Source organism: Cryptomeria japonica, chromosome 5 (assembly GCF_030272615.1).
Source record: "Cryptomeria japonica chromosome 5, Sugi_1.0, whole genome shotgun sequence".
Taxonomy (NCBI): domain Eukaryota; kingdom Viridiplantae; phylum Streptophyta; class Pinopsida; order Cupressales; family Cupressaceae; genus Cryptomeria; species Cryptomeria japonica.
The window spans coordinates 164,712,554-164,732,101 of NC_081409.1; the positions used below are offsets into that span (position 1 = coordinate 164,712,554).

The 19,548-nt window shown below is 37.1% G+C and overlaps 1 protein-coding gene across 4 annotated transcripts in view; it reads right to left on the reverse strand.

The window, feature by feature from the left end:
• Positions 1-19,548, reverse strand: part of LOC131072727 (DNA-directed RNA polymerase III subunit 2) — a 182,096-nt gene that overhangs the window by 55,703 nt on the left and 106,845 nt on the right. For all 4 annotated transcript variants that reach the window (XM_058008988.2, XM_058008986.2, XM_059221304.1 and 1 more), the window contains 6 exons: positions 1,693-1,809; positions 1,462-1,542; positions 826-930; positions 665-745; positions 455-586; positions 289-333 (listed from right to left, as the gene is read on the reverse strand). In XM_058008988.2, the coding sequence (XP_057864971.2) occupies positions 289-333; positions 455-586; positions 665-745; positions 826-930; positions 1,462-1,542; positions 1,693-1,809 (561 nt within the window). The remainder of the gene's footprint in view (positions 1-288; positions 334-454; positions 587-664; positions 746-825; positions 931-1,461; positions 1,543-1,692; positions 1,810-19,548) is intronic.

The window sequence follows — 19,548 nt, forward strand, 5'->3', positions numbered from 1 at the left end:
AGAAATTCCACAAGACATTCACCTGCATGTATAGTGTTTTAAGTCAGCTGCATACCCCACATTACAAGAAAAAAAAGCTCAATTGAGCAAAAGAAAACATGACAAACTTGGATCATATAAACAAAAGACTAGCCACAAAATCAAAGATGAAACAATAAAAGTGTCCCTCTAATACAAGAGAAGTAAAAAACAACAGATTATATTTAATTTGATGAATCTATTCTGAATCTATTCTGAATCTATTCTGAATATGTTGTATGTATCCAACAAAGAATAATCAAGCATTACTTGATTGTAAGCTATGTTTCCCATTGCTTGCTTTCCCATTGCACACTGCAATAAAAAGATAATCATTGTCAGGTTTCACTATTAATCACAAGAAAGAGAAACGTATAGTTATGGTCTGTAATAAAATTCTGACTGAAGTTTGACAATTACTGTTATCACCACAAACCTGATATGTATTCCTTGGTGATTGATTGTGGTGAGGAAAAGGTATAAGTCCAGCACAAACACCCAAAATTGTGAAAGGCTCAATTTCTATATGAGTAGTCAAAGGTGTTGATTCTCCTTCATAAAGTGCAACCTGGACATAATCATGTGTCATTCAAGGAATGTCTAAATAACCAACATCAGTCACAATAGTTTAGAAAACAGGTCTCACCTGTGCATTGTTCTCTTCATTAACATCAAGATACTCCACCAAGCCTTCCCGCAAGAAGTCATCAAATGTTCGAAAGCCATCCTGACACCCACATAAGCAGAGCTAAGATTTGCAAATACAATTGCTAGAACTTGTAATATATCAAACAAATAGTAACCAACCCTCAATTCTTTCATGTGATGTTCTTTCACTCTAGAGACTCCTTTATCTGCAATCACCAATGGCCGACAAACACGACCACCATCTGAAGCAACATATACACAGCGCTGCACAAATCATCATTACACTGTATATCAATTCAGAACTTTCTATTTGTATTTTATATAAATTCACAATCTGACAGATTTTATTTTTTTGTAATTACAAAAGCAGAATCCTGCTGTTAATAAAGGTAGGAATCTATGCAAAGCAGTGGGTCATTGTTACAAAATCTGCTTATGTCATGGACCCAGAGAGAGAGAGAGATTCCAGAATGTTCATTACCATACCATCTCTTATGATTTTCTGAAAATAAAGTGAAGAGAAACAATCCCATAATAAATGCATTTAATTCTAGCACTACGTTAAAAATTAAAAACTATGATTATAATGCTGCCCTTCATTCTAACACCCCACCTCTTAAAGTTGTTCAGAAGTGTTCCATCATTACCATTAAACTTACTAAGTGCATAAATGGTTGCCCCCCATCTTCCCACCCCCCAAGATCAACTAATAATATCACATGTTCAATTAATTATACTTATTCTAGAAATGGTCCAGAACTTTCTATAAAGCTGAATAAATATTTTGACCAATACCTGCTTCTCATTCACAAAAACGCTCACAAATTCTCCAATTTTACCAGCTCGGCGTAACTTTCTTAGAAATACCGCGAAACGCTAACAATTAAACATTCACCATCAATTAGATATTTGGGGTATAAATACTAAAAAGAGTTTCTTAGAATTTTTTACTAATAGTATTGAAACTATTTAATATAACTAAACTGCATATGAAGATAAACTATTAATAGTTTATTTAAAAAATACCTGTGGCCGCCTATGTACTCCAAGAATGAGCCCATTGAAAATAACTAAAAATGTCTTGGGTGAATGGAGTTCTTCACCAGAAAGCAAACTCAAATCTTCAACTCCTAAAGTACGGCACTAACATTTCAAATTCAAACATTAGAAAGACTGTTAAAAGCAAGAATTGAAACTGAACGAAAAAAATTTAAAAAAGAACAAACACCAATCAATATAAATGTGTATTGCCCTCAATGCATGGTAGAATTACATTTACACAGCATTGTAAAAGTATAAATGGAATTCAATTACTAATGTTTAAAATGGGAAAACATGGCTAAAAAAAAATTTACTATTTAAAAAAAATTGAGGAAAGAAAACAAATTTTGTTATTTCATGTCAAATATAGTAGATGGAGATAAAAATTGATGCAGGAGCATCCAAGGTGAACATGAAATTCAAATTTGAATTTGGAGTATTTTTCATTAAATTTGGAATTTATTCAGTTTTGGGGTGCGGGAAATGGGAGTCGCAACTTGCCTTAACTCAAAACACTTTCCTTTATTTTGAAAATTCAAAAAAGGGCACCCAAAAATGAGTTATTGGGCAGTTTCTATTTTGGGGTCCTATTGGGTGGAGAATTTTGGGAAAGTTTTCAAATTGGAGTTTTGGTGATTATGATGGTTAAAAGGCAAATTTCAACATTATTTTCAGAATCCCCATTTTTAGATTTTTCGGAAGTTTGAGAGGAAGAAGAAATTTATCTTTGAAGAAATTGTAGGTTTGAAGAAGGTGAAGAAGAAATGAGATGAAGAGAAATCAGATTTGAAGGCTACTTCTTGTTGTAGTTCCTTCTTGCAGATTATGAGACTTTATAATGAAATTTGTTTATGTTGATTGTGAAGCAAATAGGCTCACATTTCTTTGTATTTTTCAGATTTTAAGTCAAATCAATAATGATTTGCATGTGTGGTTGTATGTTGGAATTTTTATTTTGCATCAAAAATTGAGATTACACATTATAAAAATGGTAATTATAAAAAATTGCTAAGTTACTGAATTGGTATTGCAATCAGGGAAGAGTACATGGGTATGGTATGCCAATACAAAAAACATATAAAAATCATAATTACATACAAATTTGCATGATTTTTAGTTTATAAACTAGTTTTTATATTTATCATACTTCTATTTAGTTTAATTATTTAATTAAATATTTTCCATTCATATTTTAAAATACTTCACTTATTAAGTTATGAAAACAAAATTTACAATATAGTTTACTACCAACTAGAGAACAGTTGATTTTCATTTTTAAACCATCAACTAAAAATGATCGGATTCCTATGTCCTAAGCCTGCGATACAAAGGGAATAGGAGAAGCTTTTGACACCACTATCCACCACTGGTAGTTGCTCTATGTTGGCAGGGACATACTTGTTTCTTGTTCATCCCTCCCATGCTTTTTGGAATTAAAGCTAGATTTGGCATGAGAAGAAGCATATCGAACTAGCAGAATCTAAAAGCTTATGTAAATCGTGCAGTAAACCTTACATAATTTGTACAATCAAATTGTAAGATAAAACTTAAAAGCTACATTACCCTATGTTTTTGGGAGGTGGATGGTAAGGATGGGGGGACGAGGTTCCAAGATGGTATTTTTTTTTTTAAAGATCCCCAACCATTTTGTACTGAATTTTTCTGATGTTTAACGTTGCTGATTGAAAGTTATTAGGATAGTTGTTTTGAGGTTTTTGCTTGGGTTTTGTTTCCAATGATTGCATAAGGGTTTATCATGAACGTATGCCAATGAAACAATACTTTTGAACTCAAATGCAGAAATATTAATGACTGATAAATAAATTCAGAATTCTGATTCTTGGAACAGCAAGATAATAAATTTCAGAATTAAGGAAATAATTCACCACAGCAACTATTTGCATACCAAGAGTCCAGTGCTCAACCAAGAAGGAATTTTATTGATGAATCAAAGATGGCTCCAAATGGCTTTATTTGCTTCTACAATAATTACCAAAAACAAATACTGGGGAACTGCTGAGTCCCAAGCTTGGCCTCCCAGGAAGGATTATTCAATTTACTGACAACCAAAAATTTGAATCAAAATCAACACTTGTGGCCTGTAGAAGTCACCAAATCACTGCTGGAAGATGCTGCCAATTAAGCTTGCATGAAATCCAACCCCTTTCTTGGCTGGTACGGCCATGATGCGCAATTGGGGGCTTGCTGAATGGTACAACTGGCTTAGGAAAGGTATGACCAGCTTAGAAAAATGTACGGCTGGCTTGAGGAATCTCAAATCCCTCCAAATCTGCCACATTTCGCATTATTTCTACTGCAAACAATTTTATTATTAATCTTTCAAGTAATTTCACTGTTTTTTGGTATAATTGTTGACCCGGCAACAATTACTTTTATTGAATTTTGCTGATCTGATTGCATCAAACCCTTGATGCTTATTTGCTGGAATTTAACCTCTAAATCTGCCTGTAAAACACTCCACTTAAGCACAAAATCTTGTATAGATTTCCCATAATTTTGAACTACATTTCCATCCAACTCACAAATCACCAGGGAGTTTTTGTTCCCAGAAGTCTGAAAGGCTGCTGAAATTCATCCTTAGAGCTCCATTCTCCAATTGCTGATGTAAAAATGAATCAATGAATGCACAAATGAGACCCCCTCACGTTACTTTATTACTTCCCAACCATAATCGAACTTAGAGAGTTTTCTCCTTTATTTTAATGAAGTCATTTTGCAACTTACATCTCCCTTAAGTGGTTCGATCAGCTTGAGGGTCTAATTCATGATTAATAAAAAGTCCACCTTTTAAAACAACCTTATAAAACCTAGGGATGTGTGCCATGGGGTCTCTCATTTATATTTTTTTTTTTATAACATAAAATTATAAAGTTATTTTATTATGGCTTTAATTATTTCTATAAATAGCCACCATAATATAAAATTATCCGTTTTAGCCATGGGTAGCTTTCTACTTATAGCAAAAAGGTGACTTAGCCATAAATAACATTATTTGCTCAAGGATGACAATAACCAACTGCCAAACAATAGCATGTAAGCCCTTCCGTGCATGGAGTAACATCTCCTATCCATTGGATTTGCCTACAAAGATGGATAATAGGCAAATCTCAACACCTAAGTGATCAACTAGGAAAGAGGGGACATTACATTCTTGCCATCCTAGGATTGCTTGCCCTCAAGCAACTGCAAAGTTGGATGGTGAAGTATCATTTCCCCTTCCCACGTGGCATACTCTATAGGCAAGTCCTTCCAACGTACCAAATATTCCCTAATCACACTACTCCTCAACCTCCTCTCCGTTATGTCTAAAATCTCTACACGAATCAAGATCAATCGGCCCTCCTCATCCAATGAAGGCAACTCAGGTGAAGAAACAAAATGTTGTCCCAAAGCCCTTTTCAAGCAAGACACATGAAAGACATTAGGTATCTTACTATCAAAAGGCAACTCAAGCTCATACACTACCTCTCCAATCCTCTTCGATACTCTGTAAGGTCCATAAAACCAAGGCTTGAGTTTCTTTGCCCCACTCCTCTTGAGTGTACTCTGCCTGTAGGGCTGCAAATGCAAAAAGACCATGTCTCCAACCTCAAATGACCTCTCAATTCGATGCCGGTTTGCATACATCTTTTGCTGATTTTGGGCATGTTGAATGTTATCCTTAAGTGCCTTAAGGATATCCTAACTGTCTTGAAGCCAATCCCGAGCTCTAGGCACTTTGCTATCACCAAGCGCCAAGTCCACAAATTATCCATACAACACACAGAAGGGAGTCATACCAATCGAAATGTGGTATGTAGTATTATAACAATGCTCCCCCAAATACAACCAACGCACCCATGCCTCTTGCTAACCCGAGACATAGTTACGTAAGTATCCCTCAACCCATTTGTTGACAATCTTTGTTTGTCCATCCATCTGAGGGTTGTAACTAGTACTAGGGGTCAACTTTGTACCTTCTAACCGGAATAGCACATGCCAAAAGATGCTCATGAATATGCTATCTTGATCACTGACAATGATCCTGGGGAGTCCGTGGAGTCTAAACACCTCACGAAAGAATAATTTTGCTACCTGAGATGTTGTAAAGTCGGCTGCAATAGGAATGAAGTGTGCAAACTTTGTCAATCTATCACAACCTCGTAGATGCAATCCTTCCCCTGAACTCTTAGAAGACTAGTAAAAAAATCCATCGATATACCCTCCCACTTCTGCTCTGGAATAGGCGACGGCTACAGAAGACTAGCTAGGAAAGTATGCTCTAACTTGTTCTGCTGAAAAGTCACACAGTCACGAATATAGTGCAAGACATCATCATCGAGACCCTTCCATGAGAATCTCTCTTGTACCTACCTGTATGTTTTGAAGTAACCAGGATGTCCTGCTAGTGGTGTGTCATGGATGGCATGCAAAATCTTATCCTTCAATTTTGACCCAGGGACTAAATAATTTTTTTCTTATAGTATATCACATCATCAATCATAGTGTACTTGTCATCCTAAATTTGTCCATCCATAATCTCACATGCAAACTGATTTTTGGAATACTCAACTAAAAGTTGAGACTTCCGATTAGCTGAAATCTCACTCAAGGACCATAGGGCAGCAATTGAAGGCCTCTTGGAAAATGCATCCACAACAATAATCTTCTTCCCTTTGAGATACTCAATGTCAAAGTCATATCCCTGAATTTTGCTAACCCATTTTTGTTGGCGCTCACTAATTTCTTTCTGCTCCAAGAAATAATTCAAGTTGTTGTGGTCAGTCCTCACCATGAATCTGCCATCTACCAAGTCCTATCGAAACTTCACCAAAGCATGCATAATGGCAAGAATCTCCTTGTCATAGGTAGAATACAACCTCATTATTTCTCAACTTCCATCTCTCGTAAGCAATGGGATGGTGATTCTGCACAAGAACAACACATATGCCCTCTTTTGATGCATCACACTCTAGAACAAAGGGTTGAGAGAAGTCTGGAAGAGCTAAAACTGGATGAGTGCTCTTGACTAGCTTGAGCCTATAAAATACAACTTGTGCCTCTTTTGTCCATCTAAAAGCACCCTTCCGTGTGAGATCTGTCAATGAAGTTGCAAGTTGTGAATAACCCTTCACAAACCTCATGTAATATGCACATAAGCCTAGGAAACCTCGCAACTCTGAAATATTCCTATGCGGTGGCCAATCAAGTATCGCCTGTATATTCTCCTGATGGACTTTCATTCCATTAGCACAAATCACATGCTCCAAGTATAATATCTATGTAAGTCCAAACTCACATTTGGACATTTTGGCAAATAGAGACTGTGCCTCCATAATACCAAGAACCTCATCCAAATGCCTCAAGTGCTCCTCCCAAGTCTTGTTGTATATCAATATGTCATCAAAGAACACCAACACATACTTACGCAACTGCTTATTAAATATATGATTTATACATGACTAAAATGTAGTAGGTGCATTAGTGAGACCAAGCGACATCACCAATAACTCATAGTGCCCGTAGTGACATTTGAATGTTGTCTTATGTATGTCCTCACGAACACAAATCTAATGGTACCTTGATCGAAGATCAATCTTCAAAAAGTACAATGCACCATGAATCTCATATAGTAACTCATCTATATCTGGAATCAAATACCTGAACCTGATTGTTTTCTTATTCAATGCACAGTAGTCAATGCACATGTGCATAGTGCCATCCTTCTTGTTCACCAACACAACAGAAGAAGCAAAGGGGCTAGAACTAGGCCTAATGAACCCCATATCCAATAGCTCCCAGATAGTCTTCTCTATCTCATCCTTAAATGCCTTAGGATGACGATAGGGAGTAGTGATGACGAGCTTAGCGACCTCCTCTAACTCTATCACATGCTCAAACCCACGGTTAGGACGTCTTCGAGGAGGAATATCCGCAAATACAACTCCATGCCTGTCCAAAACTATGTAGACATCGATATGGAATGGCTGCTCATCAAGTGAAGGTGTCTTGGACAAAATGAAACACTGTGTTGCCCAAGCAACATAACCATATCTGAAAAGAGACTCCATCCTGCGTGCTGAGACTACCCTAGGGCCACCATCAGAATGAGCCTTCAATACCACCTTCTTGCCATTTGCTATAAAATCCAACTCCATCCTCTGGAAGTCCTGAACATATCTACCAAGTGATTGTGGCCACTGGATGCCAAGCACTGCATCAATTTCACCAAGACCTACAACGTAGAAGTCATTGGTCAAAGTATAATCACCCATTTGTATATTAAGTTGTGGGACCCTTCTGGTGCACCACATGGAAAAGCCATCTACTACTGTCACACTAAAACCAGCAAAGTCCTCAGCCTGCAATCCACGCCTAGCAACCAGACCCTCGTCAATTAAATTGTGAGTAGCACCACTATCCACAAGGCAAATCACACGTTGTCCCTTAATTACTCCCTTCAACTGAAAGGGATGAATCTTAGGGACTCCTGAGAGAGTAGCAATAGTGACCTTGAATGTACCCAAAGTCTCATCCTCCCCAAGCTCTATCTATGGAGTCTCATGCTCATCCTCACCATTGTTGTCCTTAGAAACTATATCCTATATATGCTCATCATCCACTTCAAAATAGACCTCAATGAGATGTGCTTTGCCTTTCCCAAGGCATCTGTGTCCAGGCTCCCAAGGCTCCTTACACGAGAAGAATAGCTTCTTCCTCCTCAACTCATTACGTGTCTCCTAATCCATCCTAGGAGGTGGTACACTCTTGTGTTGTGTAGAAGACCTCTGAAAAGGTTTAGAGCCTCTGGAAAACTTCTTATCTGACTGATAAGAAGTGGGTGGTGGTGTAGTCTCAAGGTCTAGGGTAGTCTGAATAGCCTCATGTAGGGTCCTAGGCTTGAGAGCCTTGACCAATCCCTGTAACCTGTCATGTAAACCCTCAATAAATAGCACCACCATGCATCTCTTCGGCATCTTCTTCGATATCTCAAGAACTATAACAGCAATACGTTGAAACTCATTAATATTAGTTTCAACATGTCCAGTTTGTCGCAACAGTGCAAGATCTTTGTAATACAACTCAACATCCTTATAGTCAAATCTAGCAATCAACTGCTCAGTAAACTTAGTGTAAGAATGTATGAGTCCATGGTTTTGGGTGACTAAACCATGGTGCCACCAATCATAACCCACGACCTCTAAATGTAATACTACAAACTGAATAGCCTCGTCCTCAGGCATTGGCTTAAGTGAAAGGTAGATGTCAAGTTTGTGCATCCAGGATTGTGCACTGATCTTGTAATATCCCACTATTTTTTTTTTGTTTTTTAGGCCAATAACAATTCAACCACAACAAATAACCAATTAAGGTTAGAGGAATAAACCAAAACAATTGAAAGGGAACCCTTCCACCTTTTGTTCACCGAGAGCCCAAACTGGGAGGGTGAGAGCATACAGTGTTCCGGGGATCGTCAGCAACAATAATCAAACTGAAAATTACAATGCATGGGCGGCAAGCCAGCCCCTTCTGCTTATCCAGCAGGATAGAAACCAAACTCTTGGCGGTAAACCGACCAAGGGGAAATCACAAGGAATTGAAGTACAATCACTCTACCGCGTATTTCAGCGGGAGGACATTACATTAAACAATCACTCTACCGCATATTTCAGCAAGAGGAGGACATTACATTAAACAATCACTCTACCGCATATTTCAGCTGGAGGACCATAGTGTTGAACTTATCACTCGACCACTTATTCAGTGGAGGACTAATTACAAAAAACTGAATTACAAAACTTAGAAGGCGGCAAGCCAGCCTCTTCCACTTATGCAGTGGGGATTACAAATGAAAGCAGAAAGAAGGGATGATCAGTACTACTGAAACAACCTTACAATATAAAGATGAGATGAGAAGATTAATTGCATATTTCTACAACAAGACTGTAATTTTCTGTTACACTGATCTGCAAGCTGAAAGTACAATTTCAGCAGCCTATGGAAACATCAAAACATTCATAACTCATTCATTTTCTACCCACATCACATGAAATCAATCCCAATCTCCCAATATAACTCTAACAATAACATCCCAACCAAATTACCACTCAAACAACCCTATATTCATTTGGCACGCATCCCAAGGCAATTGCAAAAACCAACACCATACCTTGGATGTTCGATTTTGTCTATTAAAAACAATGCTCAAACAAAATAGCCAGAAACTCACACATTGTATCGCCATGGCATGGAAGGAAGAATGAGCCGGTACCTAGATGAATGGAGTCGCCTGGTTAAGAGGTATGAGCAAATTTCACTTTCAGCAGTCTCGCGACCAGCAACCAGAAACAATCAAATCCAACATCAATCACTCCATAATCTACAACTCAATAACCAATCTGCAATGGGAACACAAGGGCACAGCTAGGTACTATATTGCAAGCACGAAACTGAGACTCAGCTAGGAAGCCAACTTCGAAGCTCAGATTTTCAGTAGCCAAACCGGCAGCATAACGATACAATTTTCAAAGATCCTCCAAATGGGAGCCCAAGCCTCTTATTTATAACTTCACTCTTCAAATTCAAATGCCATTCCTCCAAATTCCACACCTTGCATTTGAATTTCATTTCACCCAAGTGTAGCGCCAATTTTCACAAGTCAAACCCCACGCCAAAAAGGAAGGGACCCACGTTAATTACTTGGCAAATAATGGAGATGCACTAAAACATAATATTCCTCTAAAATATTTCGCCATTCCATAGTACACATGAGTTTCGCCAAACAATTAGGATAAAATAGGCATTAATCCCAATTTTAATAAATCAGTCGTCAATAATCAAATTAATTAAATATTAAACCTTAGGATAAGGAATTAATATTCAATTATTTCGCATATGACTCCCGTACTGATTATCAACACTGTTAGGATGAAACTGAGTCAGGAGGACCACAAAACTGTTGCAGAATCAGAACCCTATCCACTGCCAAAAATAGAATTGTGCCACATAGCCACTTACTATAAATAGTAAGTCAAGAATTAATGCTCAGAAAAGTATGATCATCGCGTCCAGAGGCAAAAAATGGAGAGCTCAGTAGGACAGTGACACCAGAATGGTCATTCCCTGACTTACTAAAAATAGTAAATCCTCGTTTCATCAATGCTAGACCCTCATTCCTCATTCCAACTAGCCTACGGGTCTCAAGAATAGGCTAATGGACCACTGAAAGAGCATCAATGAGAAGGGGACATTATAGATCTCCTCACTACCATCGAAGGAAGATAAAGTGAATTTATTGGTAGCTCGCTTGAGATCATTGTTTTGCTACTGTCTAGGCCATCTATCATTACCGTTCCTCATACTGTCTCTACACTGCATACAGTACCAATGTAAAGGGAAAGTGTCTCTAAAATGCTCTAGGAGGCGTGCCCACTCCTCACTAGCTACCATAGCCATATCTTGGAACTCAACGCCCTCCTGTGGGTCTACTGGTGGTGGCTCATCTTTAGGAGTGAAATGAGGCTGCATGGGCCTGTCAACTATCTGTGTATGAGTCCTGTCACACCTAGGAGAACCAAGAGCATTGTCGATTGATGAAGGGGCTCTACTACTACAACGATTGCCTACAACTGAAACAGAACTGTCATGTCTACCATGCCTATCCATGTAGCAATTCAAGTCCAATCTATCCAAACTATCCTAAAGCCTATCTAATACCTGCACAATCCTCGGCTGTAAATTAGCCAGAGTTCTCAGTAACTCATCAAGATCGGGACTGTTTTGTCTCTCCTCAGGCCGAGGACTCCTATTACCCTCGGGTATGTCACCTATATCAAAATCCAAGTTTCCCTATGTTCTTCTACAAGTATAATATCTGTAAGGCCCAGTCATTCCCGGATGCATAGAAATAATCAGAGGACCCTCAGGTTGGCAGGATCATTTTTCTAATACCACAAAAAGATCCCCGACTAGTTTGTATTGAAGTTTTTTTATTTTTATCATTGCTGATTGAAACTTTTTAGAATAGTTTTAATGAGGTTTTGGCTTGGGTTTTGTTTCCAATGATTGCATAATGTTGTTACATGATAGCCTCGGTAAGATAAATGATTGAATGAGAGATAAATGAAGTCTCTCATTCAATCATCTATCTCATCGATAGACTATGATAAGACTTCAGTCATCATTCCTTCGTCTGATAAATATAACTACTCTTCGATATGTCATTTTTTATTTATATTATATCAATAATAGTATGCATGATATACGATCTAGTTGTGATTGTATCCCTCGATTCTTATATATAATCTTGCTAATAATCGGGTTGATTGTTAACTGCACAAAATACCGATTATTATCAGGTTTGCTAATAAAAACATAAATACCGATTATTATCGGGTTTACTTGTTAGTTTATGCACACTGATTATTATCGGGTTTACTTGTTAGTTTATGCACATCGATTAATATCGGTTAAACTTATTAGTTTATGCACACCAATTAGTATCGGTTAAACTTGTTAGTTTATGCACATCGATTTGTATAAAGTTAAATGCGATTATGATTGAAGAGGTGCGATCAAGTAATATCTTGATCGGTCATATCTAATAGACATGACCGGTCAAGGTATTACTTGATCCTCCTTATTGGCATATATATATCAATCGGTGATTATGAGAAGAACATCGAAATTCATAAATGCTCCTTCTCATCTGCAACATACCAGACAATAATAAGAATTATTATATTAAGAAATAACATATATTTGAAAGAAAAATAAACCTTCAATATAACTTGCATCTTGAATAGAAAATTTGAATAACATTTACATGGTATCAGAGCCAAGTTAAATCGAACCTAAGGCTATTCAATTTTGTGGAAAATTCAAGACAAGCATATATTCAATATCATATTTCTACTAATGGCTAGCGCTATCAGATTCGAAGATAGACTCAGAGGAGGTGATGACTTCTCAACATGGAAGTTCAGAATTCAGATGATTCTAAAAGAAAATAAAATCGAATCATTTGTAAAAACTGAAACTACAGAACCTAACACTGAACTTGACAAAAAACTTGGATAGAGGGAAATGAAAAGGCCATCAAAATCATAGTTGATGGGGTGAGAAATAATATTATGCCCATCATAAGGAAACATGAAACGGCCTACAACATGTTCAAAGCACTTAAAGATGCATTTGAGATATCCAATACCAGTAGAACCTTGTCTTTAAAGAGAGAAATAAATCATATAGCTAAGATCAAAGGGGAGTCAGTCAATGCCTACTTCATGCAGATATCAGCCCTAAGGGATGTGCTAGCAACCCTCGGATATGAGATCCAAAACAAAGAATTAACACTCATTGCTCTAGATTGGTTGCCTAGTATATGGGAAGCATTCATCCAAGGCATCAATGCAAGGGATAAATTTCCAAAGTTTGATAGGATAAAGGCAGATTGTCTCCAAGAAGAATCAAGGTTAAATAAGAAAGGGATCAAATAAAAGAATATAGATGAAGATCTTCAAGTCCTAAATACAAACTCCAACAAGAAAAGCAAGCAGAAACAATTTAGGAAGAGGAAAGGTCGTCATGGCAAGAACAACTTCAAGAAGGATCTTTCACAAATTCAATGTTACAGATGTGACAAATTCGGGCACTATGTTGCCAAATGTCCAGAAAGAGCCAAACAACAAGCCACATTTGCCAAAGCAAGAAAATCTAAAAGGGAAGATGACTCCGAGAAGTATGTACTCTACTCAGCACTTACAAACCAAGCATCAAACAAGGTTAACTCCTGGGTGATCGACAGTGGCTCATCCAGACACATTACAGGGTTTAGAGAAGTGCTAGACTCCATGATAGAGGAGAATGATGAGGAAGTGACTATTGGAGATGACTCCACACATCAAGTCAGAGGAGTTGGAACCTACACCATCAAACTAAAGTCAGGCGTATCATTGCAACTTAAAGGAGTACTATATGTCCCAAGCATCAAGAGAAATCTAGTCTCCATATTAGCACTAGAGGATAATGGGTACAGAGTGACCTTCATGGACAACAGAGTGTTGGCTTGGCCAAAGAATTCATCTATCAAGAAAGCTAAAACCATTGGTCAAAAACAAGGCTACTTGTATCAGTTGTGCACAAAGCCCAACCTAGCCCTAATTCACGAAACTACAGATGCTAATGAAGTTTCGCATAGAAGACTAGGTCACCTGAATTTTAGAGCTCTATCATCAATGGGAAACCTTGTCACGAGCCTACCTAAGTTAAAGCAATACCATTCAGGGGCATGCAAGGGATGTGCCCTAGGTAAAAATGCTAAAGTTGTTTTTCAAAATAGTACTAGGATAACAAGAAAAGTTCTAGAGTTAGTTCATTCTGATGTATGTGGACCTGTGTTCGTACCTTCTTTAGGGAGATTTTTGTATTATGTAATATTTGTTGATGACTACTCTAGGAAAACTTGGATCTACTTTCTAAAATGTAAAGAATCACAAGAGATCCTTAATAGGTTTAAGGAATTTAAATCACTAACAGAAAACTACTCAGAAAATAAAATCAAAACCTTAAGAATGGACAATGGGGGGGAATACACCTCAGATTTGTTTAAAGATTTTTGTAAAAATGTTGGGATTAAGAGGGAGCTTACAATACCCTATAATCCTCAACAAAATGGGGTAGCTGAGAGGAAAAATAGGACAATTGTAGAAGCTGCCAAAACCATGATTCCTGATCAGAATCTAAATACCAATCTTTGGGCAGAAGCAACAAGCACTGCTATATATATACAAAATAGATGTCCTCACTCTCATCTTGAAGCTAAAACCCTGAGGAAGTCTTTACTAAAACAAAGCCAAATATCAGACACCTTAGAATATTTGGGTGTCCTATCTATATTCATGTACGTAAGGAGAAAACATTAAAATTAGAGCCTTTTGGAAAAAGGGGAATACTTGTAGGATATAGTGAAACCTCCAAGGCCTACAGAATCTATATACCTGGTCAGAGGAATATTGAACTGAGTAGGGATGTAATCTTTGAAGAAGATTTAGCCTTCAAAAGAGCCCAAAGCTCAATAGAACTTGAAGTCTATATCCCCACCCCTAGAATAGAGGAAGACTTTGCTCCTGAACTTCAGAGGGAAAGTCTTGAGGAAAATGTAGGTGAAACTCAAAACCCACCTAGACAAAATTTCAAGAAAAGACCACCATGGGCCACCAAAACTGTAGAAGAAGCTCAGAAGTATGCTGCTCCTTCAGGAACCTTCAGAGAAAGCAAAAGGCCTAACAAACTCACCAACAACGTCGCTCTCATGAATGATCTCTCAAAAGCAAAACCTACTAATGTATCAGAGGCACCATGTCTAAGGAATACCAATCCATTATGAAAAATGATGTTTGGGAGATTGTCCCTAGGCCAGCTAGGAAATCTGTTGTCACCTCCAAATGGCTCTTCAAAATCAAACACGCTGTAGATGGCAGCATTGAGAAACACAAGGCTAGATTTGTAGCGAGAGGGTTCTCTCAAAAGGAAGGAATTGATTATGAAGAAACATTTGCAACTATAGCCAAATACACCTCAGTAAGAACGGTCTTAGCCATTGTAGCATCAAAGGGATGGAAAGTTCATCAGTGGATGTTAAGACAGCCTTCCTTAATGGTGAGATCTCAGAAGAAGTATACCTAGAGCAACCTGAAGGGTTTGAGATTCATGATGCAGAGTCTCATGTGTGTAGACTCAAGAAAGCTCTCTATGGGCTTAAACAGGCTCCCAGGGCCTAGTATGAAAGAATTGATACTTATCTCTCAAAACTAAGCTTCTCCAAGAATGATGCAGATCCTAATCTCTACTATAAGCAAAACAAAGGTGATATGCTAATATTGATTTTATATGTTGATGATTTGTTAATCACGGAAAAGATCACCTCATAGATCAGTGTAAGAAAGACCTTGCTAAAGAATTTGATATGAAGGACTTGGGACTCCTTCATTACTTCCTAGGTTTGGAAGTATGGCAGACTTCTGATGGCATTATACTAAACCAGGGTAAATATACCTTGGACATTTTGAAGAGATTTGGAATGCTAAACTGCAGACCCATGACCTCTCCAATGGAAACAAACCTTCATAAACTTAAGGAAGCAGCAGTAGAATCAGAACCCTCAGATCCTACTCTATATAGGCAAATGATTGGGTCCCTGATGTATCTTGTAAATACGAGACCATATATCTGTTATGCAGTTAATGCCTTGAGTCAATTTATGTGTGAACCAAAGGAGATACACCTGGTAGCAGTAAAACATATCATGAGATATCTACAAGGTACCCTAAAACTTGGTCTCAAATATGAGAGAGTTGAACTAAATCTATACGGATTCACAGATTCCGATTGGGCTGGAAGTGTAACTGGCAAGAAAAGCACCTCAGGGTGTTGTTTCAGTTTAGGTTCAGCCATGATATCCTGGATCAGTAGAAAACAGTCATCAGTAGCACAGAGTTCCACTGAGGCCAAATACATTGCAGCCTCCATGGCTGCTCAAGAGGAAGTATGGCTTAGGAAGCTGCTTGTGGAGTTATTCGATGAACCAGTGAAGCCTACAGTTATTCATTGCGACAACCAAAGTTGTATAAAACTTTCAGTGAATCCGGTGTTTCATGACAGATCCAAACATATTGAGATTCCATATCATTATGTACGAGACATGGTAGATAGGAATGTGATCCAGTTGGAATACATTTGTACAGGAGATCAGACAGCAGATATTCTTACCAAACCACTTTCAAGGGTGAAAGTTGAGCACTTCAGAAAAGGTCTTGGTATTATTGAAATTTAATTTGCTTTGTACTCTTATGCTTATTAAGATGTTTTATGTGTAAACTTCTTTGTCATATTAGGACTTTTATGGGTTTAACCCCCTGTGTTCATGTCTAAGAGGTGATGATCTCTCAGATAATGAACACTTGTATGTAGACATTATAACATGACGATCTTATGATGTTCAAACCAGTTATCATGTTGGATCTCTGGTATGCCATGGATGTGCCATGATTGTGTTGTGGTAAAACATTTGAATAAAATGTTAGTGCACATACCACAACTAGGATAAGTTGAGAATTTGACTATTCTCATGTGCTTATTCTTAAAGTATTGCGTGTTTAGGCAATACTGATATCACATGCTTGGGTGATATCTTGTCATCACAAGTTGATGTGATGAACGTTTGTATCACGCGTTTAGATGATACTTCATGTCACATGTTTAGGTGATGTGATTTCTTGTATCAAATGACTGATGATACTTCATGTCACATATCTAGGTGATATGATTCCCTAGAGAGTAAGATTATGTAAGGGATACTGACCATCATAAGAAATGTGATGCTAATATGTTGTCTTTCATTTATCTTCTCTAGCTATAAGAGAGTGTTGATACATGATAGCCTCAGTAAGGTAAATGATTGAATGAGAGATAAATGAAGTCTCTCATTCAATCATCTATCTCATCGATAGACTATGATAAGACTTCAGTCATCATTCCTTCGTCTGATAAATATAACTACTCTTCGATATGTCATTTTTTATTTATATTATATCAATAATAGTATGCATGATATACGATCTAGTTGTGATCATATCCCTCGATTCTTATATATAATCTTGCTAAAAATCGGGTTGATTGTTAACTGCACGAAATATCGATTATTATCGGGTTTGTTAATAACTGCATAAATACCGATTATTATCGGGTTTACTTGTTAGTTTATGCACACCGATGATTATCGGGTTTACTTGTTAGTTTATGCACACCGATGATTATCGGGTTTACTTGTTAGTTTATGCACACCGATTAGTATCGGTTAAACTTGTTAGTTTATGCACATCGATTTGTATAAAGTTAAATGCAATTATGATTGAAGAGGTGCAATCAAGTAATATCTTGATCAGTCATGTCTAATAGACATGACCGGTCAAGGTATTGATTGATCCTCCTTGTCGGCATATATATATCAATCGGTGATTATGAGAAGAACATCGAAATTCATAAATGCTCCTTCTCATCTGCAACATACCAGACAATAATCAGATTTATTATATTAAGAAATAACATATATTTGAAAGAAAAATAAACCTTCAATATAACTTGCATCTTGAATAGAAAATTTGAATAACATTTACACATAAGGGTTCATCATGAATGTATGCCAATGAAACAATACTTTTGAACTCAAAATGCAGAAATATTAATGATTGATAAATAAATTGAGAATTCTGATTTTTGGAACAGCAAGATAATAAATTTCAGAATTAAGGAAATAATTCACCACAACAACTATTTGCATATCAAGAGTTCAACGCTCAACCAAGAAGGAATTTTATTGATGAATTTCAAGATAACACAATCTATGAGCTCCCAACAATCGAAGATGACTCCAAATGGCTTTATTTGCTTCTACAATAATTACCAAAAACAAATACTAGGGAACTGCGAAGTCCCAAGCCTAGCTCCCACGCAGGATTATTCAATTCACTGACAAAAACAACAATCTGAATCAAAATCACCTCTTGTAGCCTGTAGAAATCACCAAATCGCTGTTGGAAGATGCTGACAATTAAGTTTGCACGAAATCCAACCTCTTTCTTGGCTGGTACGGCCATGATGTGCAATCTCAGGCCTACTGAATGGTACAACTAGTTTAGGAAAGGTACAACCATCTTAGAAGAATGTACAGCTGGCTTTGAGGAATCTCAAATCCCTCCATATCTGCCACATTTCGCCTTATTTTTGCTGCAAACAATTTTATTATTAATCTTTCAAGCAATTTCACTAATTTTTGGTAAAATTGTTCTCCTGGCAACAATTTCTTTTATTGAATTTCACTGATCTGATTGCATCAAACCCTTGATGCTTATTTGTTAGAAATTAACCTCTAAATTTGCTTGTAAAACACTCCAATTAAGCACAAATGGAAATGTTGTATAGATTTCCCATAACTATGAATTGGGTTTCCATCCAAATCAGAAATCTCCAGGGAGTTTTCGTTCCCAGAAGTCTGAAAGGCTACTGAAATTCATCCTCAGAGCTCAATTCTCCAATTGCTGATGTAAAAATGAATCAATGAATGCACAAATGAGACCCCCTCACATTACTTTATTGCTTCCCAACCCTAATCGAACTTTTAGGATTTTCTCCTTTATTTTAATGAAGTTATTTTGCAACTTATATCTTCCTTTAAGTGGTTCAATCAGCTTTAGGGTCTAATTAATCATTAAAAAAAGCCCACCTTTTTAAACAACCTTATAACACCTAGGGAGGCGTGACATGGGGTCTCTCATTAATATTTTATTTTTAACTTTATAACATAAGATTATAGAGTTACTTTATTATGGCTTTAATTATTTCTATAAATAGCCACCATAATATAAAATTACCCATTTTAGCCATGGGTAGCTTTCTATTTTTAGCAAAAAAGGTGACTTAGCCATAAATAACATTAATTTCTCAAGGTTGAAGATAATCGACTGCCAAACTATAGCGTGTAAGTCCTTCCCTGCCTGGATTAACATCTCCTATCCATTGGATTTGCCTACGGAAATGGATAATAGGCAAATGTCAACACCTGAGTGATCAACTAGGAAAGAGGGGTCATTACATTTTTTGCCAATTTAGGGGATGGCAAAGGGGACGACTATATAAAATATAGGGAAAATTTATATGGATAAAGAATGCATATGTACATTATATTCATATGAAAACATGGCTATAACATGCATATGATAACATTATAGAACCTTAAGTATTGACATACAACGTTTGTTTTCGAAATTCATTGTCAATACTCAA